A 19,462-nucleotide genomic window follows, 5' to 3' on the forward strand; every position below is an offset into this window, starting at 1 on the left:
CCCCTCCTCCAGAAAGCTCTCAGGTTTCTTGAGAGATGGGAGGACTCCAGAAGCTCTGACCTGCAGAACCTCCCTAGCCTGTCCTGAGGTAACCTCTCTATCTCACTTCCAGGCTGACTCATCCCAGGCTGCTGCTCAGACTCTGCCTAAAAAAATAAAACAGCAAACTCTCTCTGCCTAATCTAGAGGGCATTATATTTGCAAAATATTTTTCAGTGCTTGGGGACCCATGTGAGTGGATGACAGTACAGGAGCACAGCAAGTGTCTGAACAAGGACCTTCATGGCAGGATATTATTTCTGCAAATTTAAAAGAATAGAAAACAACTTTTTAAAATGAGATTAACACTTATAGAAAAATTATTTATTACAGACATGGATATAGTGCCAACAATGTACACAGCACTTTATATATCGTACACTCATATCAGTCCCTGTCCTCAAGGAGTTTACAATCCAAGGTCCCTAAAGCCCCATACACACGATGAGAATACTGAACAAATGATCACCCTTTATTTTTTGCATGCTAGTCTCACATCTAAGCTGGAGTGTATTTACCACAAGGCAAACAAGGCATTTGCCTAGAGCGACATTTTTCAGGGGGGGCAGCACCCCCCCCCAGCAAGAAGGGACATGTGCGGCATGGGGACCAGGTGGGATCAGAGAGAGGCTGCGGGCTGCTTGATGATGTATGCAGAGCCCGACTCTCGTTCCCAGGGATTTCTGGAGCTGTGAAGGTGAGTGTCTTTCTCTCTATTTCTGGGGGGGGGTGTTAGTGGAAGGCTTTCTCGGGTGGGGGGGGGGGCACTGGTGTTGGTTGGTGTCAGGCTCCGGGGGGGGGGGGGGCATCTGATTTTTGTGTTGCCTAGGGCAGCAAAAAACCTAAATACCACTGCATCTAAGTGTAGAGGTTACTAAAGTTATGTAAATTATTGTATGATAGAAAGAAAATTCAGAAGTGATGTAAGATATTTGTATTGTATTTTCATATGAAAAGTGTGCTAATTAAATCAAAATTGTACGATCTGGTATTGTATGAAAAACATTTTCCTGTTTGTCCCTTCAAATAATTTTGTAGGAAATATGTGTGCTAACAATCAGATCATTGTACGATCGCTTTGAAAGCGGTACTTTTTGTATGATTTTCTGATCCTGTGTACAAGGCATAACTCACATCCCTACACATACCACAGCCAATTCAATCTGTGTATGATCAGTGTTACCATGGTATGTAAAATACTCGCTCACAAAGATGGGAAGAATACTGTGCTTATCTATGCCCCCTTCTGTAAACATAGGGCTCACCATGGCCAGAAGTAAAGGCCGTAAGTAAACTCTCCAGGGGTGCCAGGAACGGCAAGGAAAGTGAGACCCATTAGAATGGTTTCATGCATGGTGTTTGGCTTGGGAGGGTAGAGAATTTCCCTGACCACTCCCAGGTTAAGTGTCTAAAACTGTTCTAAGGCCTCATTCACATGAGTGTACTCTAGGGTTGTCACCTCATCCCTTTAAAACTGAACACATATTAATTATACAGGTTCTGAAGCTAATTTTTTTCCCACCACCCTATAGTAGACGTACTGATACAGGGCGGCAGGGCTGCGCAAAATCACATACATGATTTGCATTTCCAGGTAGGGGGCACGCAAGTGTGGCACCCAGTGACTGTCGGGCAAAGCTGACAGGGGAGAGACCTGTGTGTAAACAACACAGGTCTCTCGCTTTCCAGCAAGGACATGCTGCTTTGTATTTCTCTGCACAGCAGAGAAAAACAAAGCAGCATTTTCCCGTAGTAAAGCACAGCACATTATGTAAAACAGTGCACTGTTAACCCTTTGATTGCCCCAGATGTTAACCCCTTCCTGCCCAGTGTCATTAGTACAGTGTCAGTGCCTTTTATTAGCACTGATCACTGTATTAGTATCACTGGGGATGTCAGTGGCAGTTAGTTCCCATCCAGTGTCAGAATGCCCGCCTCAGTACTGCTGTAAGTCGCTGATCGCTGCCATTACTAGTATAAAAAAAATTTAAATCCCAGTATCTATACTGCCATTTGTAAACGCTAAAACATTCACGTAAACCAATTAATTTACACGTATTGTGATTTTTTTTTAGCAAAGACATGTAGCAGAATACATTTTGTCCTAAATTTATGACGAAATTTGATTTTTAAATTTTTTTTACTGGATATATTTTATAGCAAAAATATTGGTTTTTTTTTCAAAATTGGCAGTCTTTTTTGTTTATAGCGCAAAAATAAAAAAGGCAGAGGTGATCAAATACTGTACCACGGAAAGAAAGCTCTATTTGCGGGGAAAAAAGGACATACATTTCATTTATGTACAGCGTTGCATGACCGCACAATTGTCAGTTATAGTAACGCAGTGCTGCCCTGCAAAAAATGGGCTGATCAGGAAGGGGAGGTAAATCCTCTGGAGGGCAGATAAGGCACTAAGTGAGTTAAATTACCACCTTAATCAGCCCCAGAACCTGTGTAATTAACCACTTCCCGTCCGGCCCATATAAACGGCCGGATGGGAGCGCTGCCGATGTGGGTGGACATTTCTAAACGTCCCCCCACATCGATTGCCTGTGCGCGCTCCCTGGGAGTATGAGGCACCGTGATCAGTGCCCCGGACACAGCGGAGCACAGATCGCTGTACGGGACCTCTGTGTGAGTTCCCAATCATGTGATCACTGATTGGCCAATCAGTGATCACAGGAACAGTAGTAAACAAGATGTCACTTCCTGACATCATTGCTTACTACTTGTGAAATCTGTGAATGATCACAGAGGTCACATGGTACTATTCACAACAGCCTTGCAACATGTGACAAGCTGTGACCAATCACAGCACTCACAGTCAGGGGCGGACTGACCATTTGAGCACTCGGGCACTGCCCGAGGGCCCAGGGTCAGTAGGGGGCCCTATGAAATGCCCCTGGCACCTTTTGTATAGGCTTTTTTGGGTGTGCTTTGAGTGTGGGCAAGGACACAGGGGCCCCATGATCCCCAATTGCCCGGGGGCCCCAATTGTTGTCAGTCCGCCCTTGCTCACAGTATTTCTCAATGGCTGCAAGAATGCAGCCAGAGAGGAGAAATTATTGCTTTTACAGTCTTTATGGGTGTAAATGCAATAAGTGTAAAAAAAGAAAAAAAAAGTCTTCATCACCCCCCACAAGTAGTACAGTGTGACTATGGTGACACTGTACTGCTAGGGTGACAGTATGTTAACCACTTGACCTCCAGAGGATTTACCCCCCTTAATGACCAGGCCTCTTTTTGCTACTTGGTGTTGCACTAATTCAACTGATAATTGCGCGGTCATGCAATGCTGCACCCAAACAAAATTTACGTCCTTTTTTTCACACAAATAGAGCTTTCTGTCGGTGGTATTTCATCACCTGTGCGCTTTTTATTTTTTGTGCTATAAACAAAAAAAGGACAAAAATTTTGAAGAAAAACTATATTTTTTACTTTCAGCTATAAAAAATATATAATTATGTGTATGTGTATACCACCTCAAAATTCCTCAAAAAGTCACACTTTCTCCCCAGAAAGTAATACAATATTATAACCTTTTTGTGTTGAAATTACATAAACCTATTAATATTCAAATCCCATAATAATGAAAACTCAAAAAGAAAAAACAAAAACAAAATTTGTAATAAAAATTCAGAAAAAAGTGTCCCAATAAAAATTGTCCCAAGAAACAATAATAATGTCCAAAAAATATGTCCCAATGTTCAAACTTTATCCTCCAGTAGGAAAAATCTCATTGCATCCCGTGGTACCTCAAAAAAACAAAATAAATAATCTAGTGCGTTACCTTTATAAATGATAAATATTCACTCCGTGCAAAACACAAACAACAAAACTGTGCAAAAACTGTATACATATATATCTCCTGTGCACGTATGGATAAACTGTGACCACTCTGTGAACACTGCAACACTGTGTATCCACCGACACCAATAGTATTAAATACTATTACCCTCTGTATCAATATACCAGCAGGGATCTTCTCATTCTCTCCAAAGAAATTTTCCAAGGTCCTCAAAAGACAAGAAGGGTCTCAAGGCTCATATTCAAGGCATAGGTAAAAGATTTCAATATCCACTTACATTAAAATTTCATATATCCAGCTCCCCACATGGCTCCCACGCAAGTTCCACCAAACAAATGCGGCAAGCCACGTGTTGACAACCCACAAAATGGCCGCGGCGACACCCCCGGTCCGCGCGCGCGCGTCACGACGCCACACCCTCAACGCGTCTCGTCACTTCCTCAGACGAGGTCCGGAAGTGACGAGACGCGTTGAGGGTGTGGCGTCGTGACGCGCGCGCGCGGACCGGGGGTGTCGCCGCGGCCATTTTGTGGGTTGTCAACACGTGGCTTGCCGCATTTGTTTGGTGGAACTTGCGTGGGAGCCATGTGGGGAGCTGGATATATGAAATTTTAATGTAAGTGGATATTGAAATCTTTTACCTATGCCTTGAATATGAGCCTTGAGACCCTTCTTGTCTTTTGAGGACCTTGGAAAATTTCTTTGGAGAGAATGAGAAGATCCCTGCTGGTATATTGATACAGAGGGTAATAGTATTTAATACTATTGGTGTCGGTGGATACACAGTGTTGCAGTGTTCACAGAGTGGTCACAGTTTATCCATACGTGCACAGGAGATATATATGTATACAGTTTTTGCACAGTTTTGTTGTTTGTGTTTTGCACGGAGTGAATATTTATCATTTATAAAGGTAACGCACTAGATTATTTATTTTGTTTTTTTGAGGTACCACGGGATGCAATGAGATTTTTCCTACTGGAGGATAAAGTTTGAACATTGGGACATATTTTTTGGACATGATTATTGTTTCTTGGGACAATTTTTATTGGGACACTTTTTTCTGAATTTTTATTACAAATTTTGTTTTTGTTTTTTCTTTTTGAGTTTTCATTATTATGGGATTTGAATATTAATAGGTTTATGTAATTTCAACACAAAAAGGTTATAATATAATAAAAAATATATAGTAAACTCAAAATTAGTTATAAATTTAGGCCTAAATGTATTCTGCTCCATGTTTTTGGTAAAAAAAATCCCAATAAGTGTATATTGATTGCTTTGTGTGAAAGTTATAGCGTCTACAAACTATGGTATATACTGCAATTTACCCCATTTTTTTGCTATACAGCGCTGCGCTAGTTTAACGGACAATTGCGCGATCATGCAATACGGTACATAAATGAAATTTACATCCTTTTTTTCCCCACAAATTGAGCTTTCTTTCAGTGGTATTTGATCGCCTGTGCGGTTTTTATTTTTTGCGCTATAAAAAAAAGGCTGACAATTTTGAGGAAAAAAAACAATATTTTGGATTTTATGCTACAAAACATGTCCAGTAAAAAAAAATTTAAAAATCAAATTTGGTCATAAATTTCTGCCAAAATGCATTCTGCGACATGTCTTTGCTAAAAAAAAAACCCCAATACGTGTAAATTAATTGGTTTACGTGAAAGTTATAGCGTTTACAAATGGCGGGAAAGATACTGGGATTTTTAGGTTTTTTTATACTAATAATGGCGGTGATCAGCGACTTATGGCGGCGATCAGTGACTTATGGCGGCGATCAGCGACTTATGGTGGGACTGCGGCGGACATTCTGACATTGGGGGGTACTGACTTGGGGTCACTGACATCCCCAGTGACACCAATACAGTGATCAGTGCAAAAAAATAAACACTGACACTGTACTAATGGCACTGGGGAGGAAGGGGTTAAGTTTATTATTCAGGGAAAGGGTTAACTGTGTGAGGGGAGTGTTTTACTAGGGGGCGGGGGTGTGTACTGCAGGGAACACCACTGATCGGCAGAGAGAAACTCTTCTGTCCCGGTCAGCGTATTTTCGAGCTGTCAGGGAACTGACAGAAAGCACAGCTACTGCAGCTGTGCTCTCTGTCAGCGATTGCCGCCGATCGCCGGGACATAGCCAGTAACAACCGGCTGTGACCCGACGACTGATATCCGGCTGTGATCGGCGGGACAGGTAGGGCGGCGGTGCGCCTCGCACGCGCCCCGTTTTAGAAACACACGTTTTAAAATGTGGTTTTGCCCAGCCGTGCTGCCCTGCCGCCGTATTTCTACAGTGGCTGGGCGGCATGTGGTTAAAGAAAACATAAATAATAATACAAAAAAAATTTTAAAAAAATTTAGAAAAATTATATTTAGTTATAAACTAATTTGGGTTATTTTTTTTACTAAAAGATAGATGAATACATTTTGGCCAAGATTTATGAACAAAGATTATTTATTTGCAAAATGGTATAAGAAAAACACTTTTTTTCAAAATTTTTGGACTTTTTAATTTACATAGCAAAAAAATTAAAATCCCAGTGGTGAATAAATACCACCAAAATAAAGTTTTATCTGTCTCAAAAAAATGCTATGTCATATGGGTACAGTGTTGCATGACCGCGCAATTGTCATTCAAAGTGTGATAGCACTGAAAGCTGAAAATTGGCCTGGGCAGGAAGGGGGTGAAAGTGTCCGGACTTGAAGTGCTTAATATGTGGTCAGATTTAAAAGGATGAGGTGACAACCCTAGTGTACTGCAGTATGGCAAGGGCCATGTTTGTCATTACGGCGGGTGTTCCGTGCATCCATGTGCAGGCAGCCCCATCTATTTCAGCTAGATCTGAGTGGCTCTGTGAACACAGCTACCGATCCCAGTCTGACAGTCGTGAAGGTGCGTGGCCCCGAACTCCCGCTGTCTGCGTCCAGGGCCACACACTCATACAGATGTTCTTCCTACATGAAATAAATGGGACTGCCTGCATTGAACATCTGTGCATAAAAAGCCCACCCTGGCATGGGCATACGCTATACTACGCCCATGTGAATGAGGCCTAAGTCAGGGGAAGTTCCCTTTCATCAAGCCGTGATTCTTTTCACTTTGGGGAGATTTCCCCTCACTTCCTGTTGTTCCTCCATGTGACATCCCCCAGTGAACCTGACAGAGGTTCTTCTCACTCTTCTCTACTCTCTCCAGGACCCGGAGAAAACACGTTGTCCGGGTTCTATATATAACCCCCTCATCGCCCTTCTAAAAACGGCTCTCAGGTCACCTCATTCCTGGCACCGGACGTGTGTCCGGGGATTACAGACTTGTACTGTGCACGTGTGTTCAGGATGCATGCACAGAGCGGACACGCCATGTCTATGGAGGGTGTATGTCAGTTGTATGTTGGGTACATAGAAGGAGTATCTCGGGTGTATGGGACACACAGCTGGGACAGCACACTACTACTACTCTACTGAGGACAGCGGGAGGGCGCGCCTAGCTCGTGCACAGCGGCAGAGTCGGGGGCGCGCGGCAGATTCTTGCCCTACAGTGACTGGAGTTCCTCACCTGGCCGGAGTACCGGGACTCCGCCCCTCTGTGCGTGTCACCCCGGGGTTCCTGAGCGCGTTCCTGGCACCTTCTACCTGCTTCTTACTAACTTCACCTGGCTGGGTGCAAGGCACGGTAAGTACACAGTACATAGCTGGGTCCAAGGCACGTTAAGTACATGGCACATAGCCGGGCACCCCGGTGCTGTAAGTGACTTGTCCTTGTCTTCTGTGCTGCAGGAGGAGCGGTGAAGACCCGGCATGTCCTCGTCCCCGTTGCTCCGGTGATCCTCGGTCATGTCGTGCTGTGGGGAGTATCAGGTAACAAGTGACCTCCCAGTGTCTGTGTGTCCTGTGTATATATATATATACTGTGTACCTATATACCCTTCCATAATGGATCATACCTACCTAACCCAGCCTGGCACCTGCTGGCCTCGCATGCCCTGTACTGTATAGGAGATCCCATGACATGTACTATATAGGAGATCCCATGTCATGTACTATATAGGAGATCCCATGTCATGTACTATATAGGAGATCCCATGCCCTGTACTTTATAGGATATCCCGGATACCATGTCATGTACTATATAGAAGATATTGGATCCCATGCCCTGTACTGTATAGGAGATCCCAGATCCCATGTCATGTACTGTATAGGAGATCCTGGATCCCATGTCATGTACTATATAGGAGATCCAATGCCCTGTACTGTATAGGAGATCCCAGATACCATGATCTGTACTGTATAGGAGATCCCGGATCCCATGTCGTTTACTATGTAGGAGATCCAATGCTCTGTACTGTATAGGAGATCCCAGACTCCATGCCCTGTACTGTATAGGATATCCCGGATCCCATGTCCTGTAATGTATAGGAGATCCTGGATCCCATGTCCTGTACTGTATAGCAGATCCTGAATCCCATGCTCTATACTGTTAGGAGATCACGGATCGCATGCCCTGTACTGCATAAGTAATCCCAGATCCCATGTCATGTACTATATAGGAGATCCCATGCCCTGTACTGTATAGAAGATGCCGGATCCTATGTCTTGTACTGTATAGGAGATCCCATGTCCTGTACTGTATAGAAGATCCTGGATCTCATGTCCTGTACTGTATAGGAGATTCCGGATCCCATGTCCTGTACTGTATAGGAAATCCTGGATCCCATGTCATGTACTATTATTATTATTATACAGTATTTATAAAGCGCCAATAGTTCGCTCAGCGCTGTACATTACAAAGGGGGACAGAACATGTGACAGAACAATACCAATACAATGCAACACATAAGGGGATTGAGGGCCCTGCTCTTTCGAGCTTACAATCTAGGAGGGAGGGGATGGTGGCACAGGAGGAGATAGCTGTGGGGGATGGAGTGGTAGGAAGAGTGGAGGAGGTTGGCAAGTTAGCAGGGGGCGGGGTAGGCTTCCCTGAAGAGATGGGTTTTCAGGGTGCGCCTAAAGGAGAGGAGAGTAGGTGATAATCTGATGGGTTGGGGCAGGGAGTTCCAGAGGATGGGTGACACCCTGGAGAAGTCCTGGAGGCGGGCATGGGAGGAGGAGACCAGGGAACTAGAGAGAAGGAGGTCTTGTGAGGAGCGGAGTGTGCGTGCGTGTACTATATAGGAGATCCAATGCCCTGTACTGTATAGGAGATCCTGGACACCATGTCCTGTACTGTATAGGAGATCCTGGATCCCATGTCTTGTACTGTATAGGAGATCCCATGTATTGTATAGAAGATCCTGGATCCCATGTCCTGTACTGTATAGGAGATCCCATGTCCTGTTCTGTATAGGAGATCCAATGTCCTGTACTGTATAGGAGATCCCAGATACAATGTCCTGTACTGTATAGGAGATCCTGGATACCGTGCCCTGTACTGTATAGGAGATCCTGGGTCCCATGCCTTATACTCTATAGGAGATCCCAGATCCCGTGCCCTGTACTGTATAGGAGATCATGGATCCCATGTCATGTACTGTATAGAAGATCCTGGATCCCATGTCCTGTACTGTATAAGAGATCCTGGATCCCATGTCTTGTACTGTATAGGAGATCTGAGATCCCATGTCATGTACTGCATAGGGGGTTGTGGATCCCATGTCCTGTACTGTATAGGAGATCCTGAATCCCATGTCCTATACTGTATAGGAGATCTAGGATCCCATGTCCTGTACTGTATAGGAGACCCAGGATCCCATGGCCTGTAATGTATAGGAGATCCAGGATCCCATGTCATGTACTGTATAGGAGATCCCTGATTCCATGCGTTGTATTGTATAGGAGATTCCAGATCCCGTCATGTACTGTAAAGGAGATCCTGGATTATATCATGTACTGTATAGGGAATGGTGATCAGACCCTATAATATCACGCTTCTCTTTTTGTAGGGAGTGAACAGTTTACATTAGGAAAGTGTTATCAAACTTGAGAAATGTTATGTTAAAATACAAATCTCCAAGTTACTGCAGAGTGGTAGGTTCTGTATTCATTTCACCTAATCAGCCCCAGTTTTGTAATAAGTAAAACAGCACACCTGACATATCTAAAGCCACACAAAAAAACTGAAAATGATCACTACAAATGGAATTCCAGTTACAGTGGATGCCAGTAATTTGATTTCAAGCTCTGTGCGGATTCTTAGAAAAGCAGTGAACCAGTCAGGGGAACAGGAAATTTTTTCAAAACAGTTTTGGAAGTTTTCTTATTTGGGGGCTCATTCTCATTGCCGCTGAGCTTCATACAGTGTGAAGAGTCATTTATTTCCTTTCTGTAATAGCACTGAACTGCATGTAGTCAATCTATATAAAGTGAATGAATATGCATCGGCTGTATGGACTCACCACACAACCGAGCTTGGCAGGTATGCAGGAGTAGATGCATGGATCCATCGGAAGAGCCAGAGCAATAAATGCAATTATAATTGAGTTCTACTAATATCTCACATGAATTATACAGTATATTGTGTAGTAAGGAGAATAAATCTAACTTCTGGTTGCAAGTGAATGAGAACTGTTTAAACATTTGTTTAAGTTAATGGCTGTGTTTACTTTTGCTTGGTAAATGAGAAGGGTTTGGTCTGCAGAAATAGTTTCTGTTTGATTATTTTTAAATCATTGACATAGTCTGGATTGATCAGGAAGCTTTAATGTGAACCTTTTTTTATTGTATGTACTAGACATACTAACCAGCTTACTTGACAGCTTACCCTAAGGACCCATTCACACTTTGCAATTCTTGTGTAATTTGTTAAATGTGTTGCCATAACATAGTCTATTAACCCACCAGAGTGGACAAAACATTTACATGCAGCATTTTTTGTCATGCAGGGCACCATGATGCACGGTAGTGCATTGCTGTGACTCGTGCTATGTGCAATACATGTTGGAGCATTGTTGCTTTAGAACAGGGGTCTCTAAACTGTGGCCGGATGTGGCCCTTTTTCTTATCTTTATCTGGCACTTGGGGCACTATTCCTTCCACTGATACCAGGCACTAGTCCTTTCACTGATACCAAAGGTGGTTCACCAGTCCTTCCACTGAGACCAACAATGGGGTACTTTTACTCTCATTGACACCAACAATAGGGTACTGTTCTTTCCACTGACACCAGAAACAGGAAATTAATTCTCCCACTGACACCAGTGATGGGGCACTATTCCTCCCACTGATAGCAAAGACTGGCACTATTCCTCCTACTGACACCAATTATGTAATTTTTTTACTCCCACTGACCACCAAGCCTATGGCATTGTTTACTCCACCAATACCAGGGCATTTTTTACTCCAACTGCCCACAGTCAGGCCCCCCTAATATGTGCACTATAAAACAACAAAAAGGAAGGGGTGCACCAACCTAGTGCATTACCGCAATACAAACTTTATTAATACAAAAAATGCAGATATATACTCACAAACGTCAAATGAACACAGGCATATCATGTCCGACATGAGTGCATGGTATATAGTGATACGCAAGTCCCACATGCAAGAGGATGTTCAAATAATGGCTGACGCGTTTCAAGGGGAGATCCCCTCTTCCTCAGAGCCAGTAATGTGCTAGTTTGGTGCACCCCTTTCTTTATGTTGTTTTATAGTGCTTTCTTGGACTACCCCAGCCCATAGGGAGCTGCACAGCACTGCATCACCAAACGGTCTGTAAACAGGCATGTGCGCTGGAAATTTTTTTTCTTCTTTTTGCCCCCTAATATTTGAAGGTCAGTAAACTGGCCCTTTGTTTTGAAAGTCCTCCCCCACACTGCCTTAGAGTATTTAAAAGGAATGGCACTGTAACATGTTAACACAGGTTACTTGCATTGGCATGCATTTTTGCAATGCACAACATCAGAGAAACACCTCGCACATGAAGCCAACCAGCTGCAGTGCGTCCCTCCTGGTGTTTTAGCATACCCTGGAGGAACGGGTGCAATATCCGGACCCGCTGCAGGCAGCCAGTCAAAGTCTACGGCAAGCTGTGGCTGGAAAGGGCTGAACACTGTACTAAGTGGTACCAATGTTTTGGGCTCTGTCTGTTCTGGTATGAAGTTCCTAAAGGCAGAAGCCCAGAAGGTTCAGATGGCAAGTATTCTCCGAATCACCTTTCTATTTTGGTAGCGATTAATCTTTTTCTGGGAGCCCATCACTCCCTGATTAAAAAGTGTATTTTTCGCTGAGCTTCTTTTTTAGTCATTTTTATGCAAAGCCTGATCTGAGTATCTCCAGGAGCACTGTCTCCATCTAAACTAACCACCTCCATAAACCACAGTGTAATTGTAGACAAACCACAAGCCTTTTTGTGGAAAAAAAAATAGATGTTTATAGAATCCTTATGTTTCTTGTCTAGGTTGTGCAGGTCCTGGCTTCTAGTAGCATTGTGAGGGTTTAATGTCTTTAGGGACTGCTGATAGTTGTTTGTTTTCATTCTGGCAGGGCTTGTCTAAAAGACTCGTAGTGAGATGCCAGGATCAGAATGACACCACATTGTATAGTACCACTAACCAGGAAACAGACGCCGTATGTGTAATGGGCAGATAAAAACTCATTACCAGGCAATCAGCATTTCTAAAAGGAATGAGTACCAATGGCAGCTTTCATGTTTGTCTCTGTGCAGTCTCTATTGACTTGCAATACCCTCAATTTTCTGGTAGCCAGAGATCAGGTGCTGTTGGCTTTAATGTTAGTACTGTATCAGGGTACAGTTCTCCTATAATGGGTTATATCTTGGGATTGCTCACACTGCCTGAACAGTCTTGCAGAGGCTGTTTGGACTATTGCAAAGCACCCACCAAATTCCCGTAGTGCTCATTCACAAAATATTTTTAATTTGGATAGCGTTGTGAAGGTTGAATAATTATAAAGCTGGACACACACTGAGTTTTTTTCGTTCAACCAGCGGGTTGAACAAAAACAAAAAACCTAAGATTCTTGCATGCACACAAGCAATGTGGATGCAGGGATCTCCCCACTGCGCTATTGTATTCTAACAGCGGGGCTCCTCCTCTCTTAGAATACACTGATCAGTACTGCAGCCATTGGCTGCAGCTGCTGATCAAATGCTGGTCTTCTAGCAGGACAGTAACAGTCTAACAATTGGCTTTTGTTGAAAAGATTGGGCTACACACTGATCGAAATTTTGAGGGTTCAGCTGGAATGAGCTGAATTTCGATACATATGTACCTGGCTTAAAGTATATATGATGATATTGGATGAGACCACTTAAAGCAAATATTTATAATTCACTATATTGCACAAATGGCAACCTATCAAGGTACCATGCTTGAATTCACTGATCTCTTGAGAGCGACCCAATCTTTCACAAATGTTTGTAGAAGCAGTCTGCATGCCTAGGTGCTTGATTATATACACCTGTGGCCATGGAGGTGATTGGAACACCTGAATCCAATGATGTGGAGGGGTACCCCAATATGTTTGGCAATATAGTGTATTTCAGCACCAAATATGCACCAAAAATGCAGCTCCCTATTGAAATCAGTAGAAAGCATGGCAAAAACACACCAGCATTGTGTTTTTGGTGTGGTTTTTGAGTCACATGTCGTTTAAAAAAACGCACCACAAACGCGGTAAAAGCATGGCAAAAACACATGCATTTTCATTGCATTTGTGCAGCGATTTTACTGTGTTTTGGTGCGTTTTTTAAAGGACATGTGACTCAAAAACCACACCAAAAACACAATGCTGGTGTGTTTTTGTTGTGTTTTTGCTGTGCTTTCTATTGCTTTCAATAGGGAGGTGTGTTTTTGGTGCATATTTGGTGCTGAAGATCACTGTGAAAACAGCCTTAGAGGGTTGAGACAAACCATTTAACATTAACATATTTTATTCTCTTATGTAAAACCTTCATCCCAAAAGGAAAAAAATGGTTTCTGTAGCTACTTAAAAGGTGTTAGCTGGAGTTTGGCTTTAGTTTGTTAGTAAAGTCCATCTAAAGTCTTAACACTACCCTCTGCCAAGACTGACAATGCTGCTGTCCAGAGCTGTTCAGATAAAGGAAATATTCGGCACGTTCTTAAGGTGCTTCTGCCTGGAATATGTTTTTCTATTGACAGGGCCATATGAGGTATTCTTTAAAGCTGAACGCTAAGCAGATATATAATGTCAAATGAATGCAGCTCTGTAATTATTAATACACACTAATCAGCCATAAATGTATGCCCACCCACCTAATATTGAGTCCCCATTTTGTTGCCAAAACAGCCCAGACCTGTTCGAGTATGGACACCACTAGATGTTCGAAGGTAAGCTGTGGTATATAGCACCAAGCCATCAGTAGTAGATCCTTGAAATCCTACAAGTTGCAAGGTGGGGCCTCCATGGATTGGAGTTGTTTTTCCAGCACGTTCCACAGGTGCTTGATTAGATTGTGATCTGGAGTATTTGGAGCCAAGTCAACACCTTATACTTATTGTTGTGTTCTTTAAACATCCTGGAACCATTTTTGTAGCAGGACACTTTATTCTGCTTAAAGAGCCTCCGCCATCAGAGAATACCGTTTCCACGAAGGGGTGTACTTGGTCAGTAACAATGTTTAGTCACGTGGTACATGTCAAAGTAGCATCCACATGAATGGCGAGACGCAAGGTTTTCCAGGGGAACATTGCCCAAAGCATCACACTGCCTCCCCGGCTTGACTTCTTTCCACACTGCAACCTGGTGTAATCTTTTCCCCAGGTAAGCAGCATGCACGTACCTGGCCGTCAACCAAAAAAATGGGATTCATCAGACCAGGCCACTTTCTTCTATTGCTCTGAGGTCCAGTCTGCGGTTCACGTGCCCAGTGTAGGCACTTCTGGCTTTGGACACGGGTCGGCATGGCCACCCTGACCGATCTGTGGCTATACAGGCCCATACACAACAAACTGCTTTCAACATATTAACTTCAGGGATGACCTGTTTACTTACTGCCTAACATAGCAGACTGACTTTCAGATGCCATTGTAATGAGATAATCAATGTCATTCACTTAAATTGTCTGTAGTCATAGGTATGGCTGATCTGTGTATATACAGTTAGGTCCATATATATTTGGACACAGGCACAATTTTAGTTTTTTTCAAGTATTTACCAAAACATATTCAAGCTAGAGTTATATAATGGATATGGGCTGAAAGTGCACACTCTCAGTTTCAATTTTACAGATGACGTTGTGTGCTTTGGATCATGAGCTGTTTCAAGCCTTCTCCACACTTTTTTCTTCCCGTCATTCTGGTACAGATTTATCTTAGTTTCACCCATCCAGAGAATGCTTTTCCAGAACTAGTCTGGCTTTTGTAGATGTTTTTTGGCAAAGTCTAATCTGGCTTTTCTATTCTTCAGGCTTATGAATGGTTTGCACCTTGTGGTGAACCCTCTGTATTTGCTCTCATGAAGTCTTCTCTTTATTGTAGACTTTGACAATGATACGCCCACCTCCTGGAGAGTGTCCTTCACTTATCTGGATGTTGTGAATGGGTTTTTCTTTACCATAGAGAGGATCCTGCAATTATCCACCACTGTTGTGTTCCGTGGATGTCCATGCTTTTTTATGTTGCTGAGCTCACCAGTGCGTTCTTCTTTTCTCAGAATGTACCAAACTGTTGATTTGGCCACTCCTAATGTTGCCGCTATCTCTCTGATGGATTTGTTTAATTTTTCAATGGCCTGTTTCACTTGCATGGACAGCTCCTTTGAACACATGATGTAGGTTCACAACAATAGATTCCAAATGCAAATAACACACTTATGCAGGCTATAGATAGGTAGAAAACCGGCCGTTTTTCTTTACCAAAAAAACGAGAAGTCGGTCATTCAATAGGCTGAAGTTACCACCAATGGTAAAAAAAATCGGCCGATTTTCATCCCGTCTACAGCTGGCATTTAATTACTTCTGTCCCTGCAGAGACATTAAAAAGTATAGCGGTTGCAACATTGTATCTATTTGTATCCATTTCGGATACAGATGTTTTTATTCAGATACAAATAGATACAATGTTGCAACTGCAATACTTTTTCATGTCAAATATAATAGCGGACTGGAATTCTTCTTCTTTCTTTTCTTCATCTTCTTCTTCTTTTTTTCTACTTCTTCTTTTTCTTCTTCTTTTTCTTTTTTTCTTCTTCTTTTTCTTTTTTCTTCTTTCTCTTTTTTTTCTTCTTTTTCTTTTTTTCTTCCTCTTTTTCTTTTTCTTCTTCTTTTTTCTTTTCTTCTTTTTCTTCTTCTTTTTCTTTTTCTTTTCCTCTTCTTTTTCTTCTTCTTTTTCTTCTTTTTCTTGCAGGTCACAGCTCATGCGCTGATTTTTTTATCGGTAAAAAGATCGGCCGATTTGCCCATCATTGCCGCGAAAATCAGCCAATCGGCAAAAATTGGCTGATTTTTTTTCCAACTTTCCAAAAATGTGCCAAAATCCAGAAAAAAGGCCGACCAATTAACCCATTAACGGTGCGAAAATCGGCCGATTTTTTTTTTTCGGCTGAAAAATCAGCCGATTTTCGACCCATCTATGGCTTGCATTAGAATCAACTCCAGAGCTTCTACCTGCTTAATTGATGAAGAACTAACGAATGAGTAGCCCACACCTGGCCATGAAACAGCTTTTCATTCAATTGTCCAATTACTTTTGGTCCCTTGAAAAAGTGGGGATGGCTACTCTTAAGAGTTGTAATCCCTAAACCCTTCCTCCAATTTGGATGTACATACCTGAAATTAAACCTGAGAGTGTGCACTTTCAGCCCATATCCATTACATAACTATAGCTCGAATATGTTTTGGTAAATACCTGAAAAAATCTAAGATTGTGCCTGTGACCAAATATATATGGACCCAACTGTATATCATTAATTTTTGTTTTTTTTAAGCAGTCAATGAGTTCATGTGCATGCAAAAAGCATACTGATTAGAGGAGAAAGCAGAGTGAGCTCCTCATTGTATTGCATCTACTTTTACTGTCCAGTCACAGGCTGGGGCAGGTCCAGGATATCCTGGGCTTAGAAGTGGATTGAATGAGGCTGGATTAAAGCTGGCTATTGCAGCCAACACAAGTTTTGTTATTTTATCTTTTAATGGGCTATTAGTTTTTATTTTGTTATATTGGTTGGAGTTCTGCTTTGAAACAAACCTGTCACAAGCAAAATATGGGGTCTGCCATTTTATGATCTAATTCTGAAAATACTATTTGTCTGGCTGTTATGCTGACACACTGGCTTCAGTACGTTCTGAGATGCTGATTTAGAGCATATATAGAAATAATGAAAGTCAGAAATATATGAACAGCAGGGGTGGACAGACAACCCATGGGGCCTCTGCGCAATAGGGGATCATGGGGCCCCTGTGTCCTCACCCACACTCAAACCACACCCAAAAAAGGTACCAGGGGAATCTCATGGGGCCCCCTACTGACCCCGGGCCCTCGGGCAGTGCCTGAGTGATCAAATGGTCAGTCCGCTCCTGATCAACAGTCCCTATATTCAAAATTGTTTAGTATCTTTAAGACTAAATATGAAAAAGGTCATCGGCTTGCATTTTTAGAAGGTAATATTTCTCTCAGTGGCCTATGTGCAGGCACTAATGACCTAAAATAGCCACAGTGTCCTTTTAGCCAGAGACATGTGGTTTTAGCTTTAGCACTGGTATGAATTCACATTGCCTGATAATTAAAATCTATTCATAATGCAGTGGTTTCTTTGATGAGGCAGCTATGGAGTTTGTAAAGGAAGTGCCAAAAATAAAGTTTTGGGCAGCAATATTTTTTCTGAATTCTCGTTTAGTTATGTAGGCAGAGCAACATTGAGTCTATTTAAATCTGAACCCTTGCCTTACATTTATTCTTGCACAGCTGTACAACTTCTTTTGGCTTCATGCTCACTGTGCTCCTATGGATGCCTTTTCTCCTTACAGGAGAAAAGCAGTTTAAAAAACACATCATTTCCTGGCTGGAAACCATCCATTGTCAATTAGCGCTTCCCCCCCCAAACCTGCTGTCCCTGGCCCACTGCTTTCATTCATTGGATTTCAGTTCTTTCAGTCATGAAGACTCAACACCGCATGTGGACGTTACCTGTGCTGGATGAATACAAATACAGCCTACCTAGGAACATACACTCCTCCAGGTTGACAGCCACCAATCAAGGCATTTTGATATTTACATAACTTCTAAAAGCCAGTCCACTGCTCGCATCAATGCTGATTGCTTTTGAGAAGAGTGCCAAGATGTTTTTAGGACATTTCTGCAGCCCCCTACTGGCCCCTCCCACCATCCATTATCTGCCTGCAGTGTATAGAGAAGCACAGAGATCCAGCGATGACATAAAATAAGCTTTGTACTGAAATTGGAAAGGTTTTAAACATTTCATAAACGTGTTGATTGGGGGTGGGAGCGGGGGGGACTGGGGACAGTGAAATGTAAGCAGATTATACTGTCACCTTAAGCAAGCAGGGCAGTGTTTCAGTTTTCTTCTGTGGTTTTCCTTATGCGGCAGCCAGCAGAGAGCCAGCACAGACAAACAATCCACAGGCTTCAAATATTTTTACTGTGGCTGGGCAGTTACTAGCTCATCTCATGTGGGCATGGGCCCAAATACCTGCCAGTAAACTGTTACATTCCCCTCTTCAGCTGCCTATCAGTATGCAGCTATGGTCACATGTTATATAAGAGAGGAAAACAATATTCCCAACTCTTAAACTGCATTCATATGTTTGATTTTTTGTATGAGAGTGTGTGTACACTGCTGGGCCTATGCTTCAGCTCTGTTTTATAATAAAATATTTTCGGTTTTTGTCTGCACGAGCTTGTAGATTGGTCCATATACTGTTACAATACAAGACAAACTGGGAAAGAGAGGGGCAGCACCGGGAGACTGTCAGGCTTGACTGCCCTTCACTGAGTGTCAGTCTCAGAATTTGCTGACTGGAAAGTGTAGAATGATGACTTTATCAGTGTGTTGCTTTTTCATTTTGCAACCATCAGGTGCAGCAGGCCGTGTGTTATTTCCTAAAGTGACACTAAATGCTGTGTTCCTTCCATTGCTTTCAGCCTCCTCCAAATCTCCAACCAAATTCTTTTTTTTTTTAATTTTTGCTGTGACTTCCTGTTCGAGGACGACTACATTTGTTCTCCATGGTCCCACTGTAAGATGGATTGTAGCCACCTTATCTTGCTCTCTCCTGAGATTAAGTATGAACTATAAACTGTGGGATTTGTAGTATGCATAGAGCACAGCAGATGACCACAACTAACATTCACTGCAAGTCCCAAGCAAACAGAAGTGAGTGGATAAAGGAGAGGTTCGAGAAACAATTTCATGAGAACGAAGTTTCCTGGGCCATTAAATAGCAGATGTGTATGGATTGTTTTTGGAGAATAAGGATATCGTTTAGGAGAAAGGTGTGCTCACTATCCTGGCTATGGTTTCTGGCAGTGGTCTCTTGGTTAGGAGACTAGCTGATTTACAAACCTTTTGGAAGGTAAAATTAAGAATATGTATTTCAGCTTTGAGTATAGTTGTTTTCCTGGCATTCATCCAAGAATGCCTTGCGCAAGTAGCGATGTTAAATAATAGGAACATGT

At 42.5% G+C, this 19,462-nt stretch overlaps 1 protein-coding gene and 1 long non-coding RNA gene across 4 annotated transcripts in view; one reads left to right on the forward strand and one right to left on the reverse strand.

The window, feature by feature from the left end:
* Positions 1-172: 172 nt before the first annotated feature.
* LOC149462179 (uncharacterized) lies at positions 173-7,698 on the reverse strand. Its single transcript, XR_016312694.1, has 2 exons — positions 7,411-7,698; positions 173-299 (listed from the first exon to the last, which is right to left on the reverse strand). It is a non-coding gene; the product is annotated as an uncharacterized LOC149462179 (long non-coding RNA).
* Positions 7,119-19,462, forward strand: part of SLC44A3 (solute carrier family 44 member 3) — a 152,558-nt gene continuing 140,214 nt past the window's right edge. The window contains exons 1-2 of one of the 3 annotated variants that reach the window (XM_089677272.1): positions 7,119-7,527; positions 7,632-7,712. In XM_089677272.1, the coding sequence (XP_089533398.1) occupies positions 7,689-7,712 (24 nt within the window). In that variant the 5' untranslated portion in view covers positions 7,119-7,527; positions 7,632-7,688. The remainder of the gene's footprint in view (positions 7,528-7,631; positions 7,713-19,462) is intronic. The other 2 variants (XM_089677271.1, XM_089677270.1) reach the window with 2 other exon arrangements.

This window comes from Staurois parvus, unplaced genomic scaffold (assembly GCF_062004578.1).
Source record: "Staurois parvus isolate SC_StPar_1 unplaced genomic scaffold, SC_StPar_1.0 ptg000183l, whole genome shotgun sequence".
Taxonomy (NCBI): Eukaryota; Metazoa; Chordata; class Amphibia; order Anura; family Ranidae; genus Staurois; species Staurois parvus.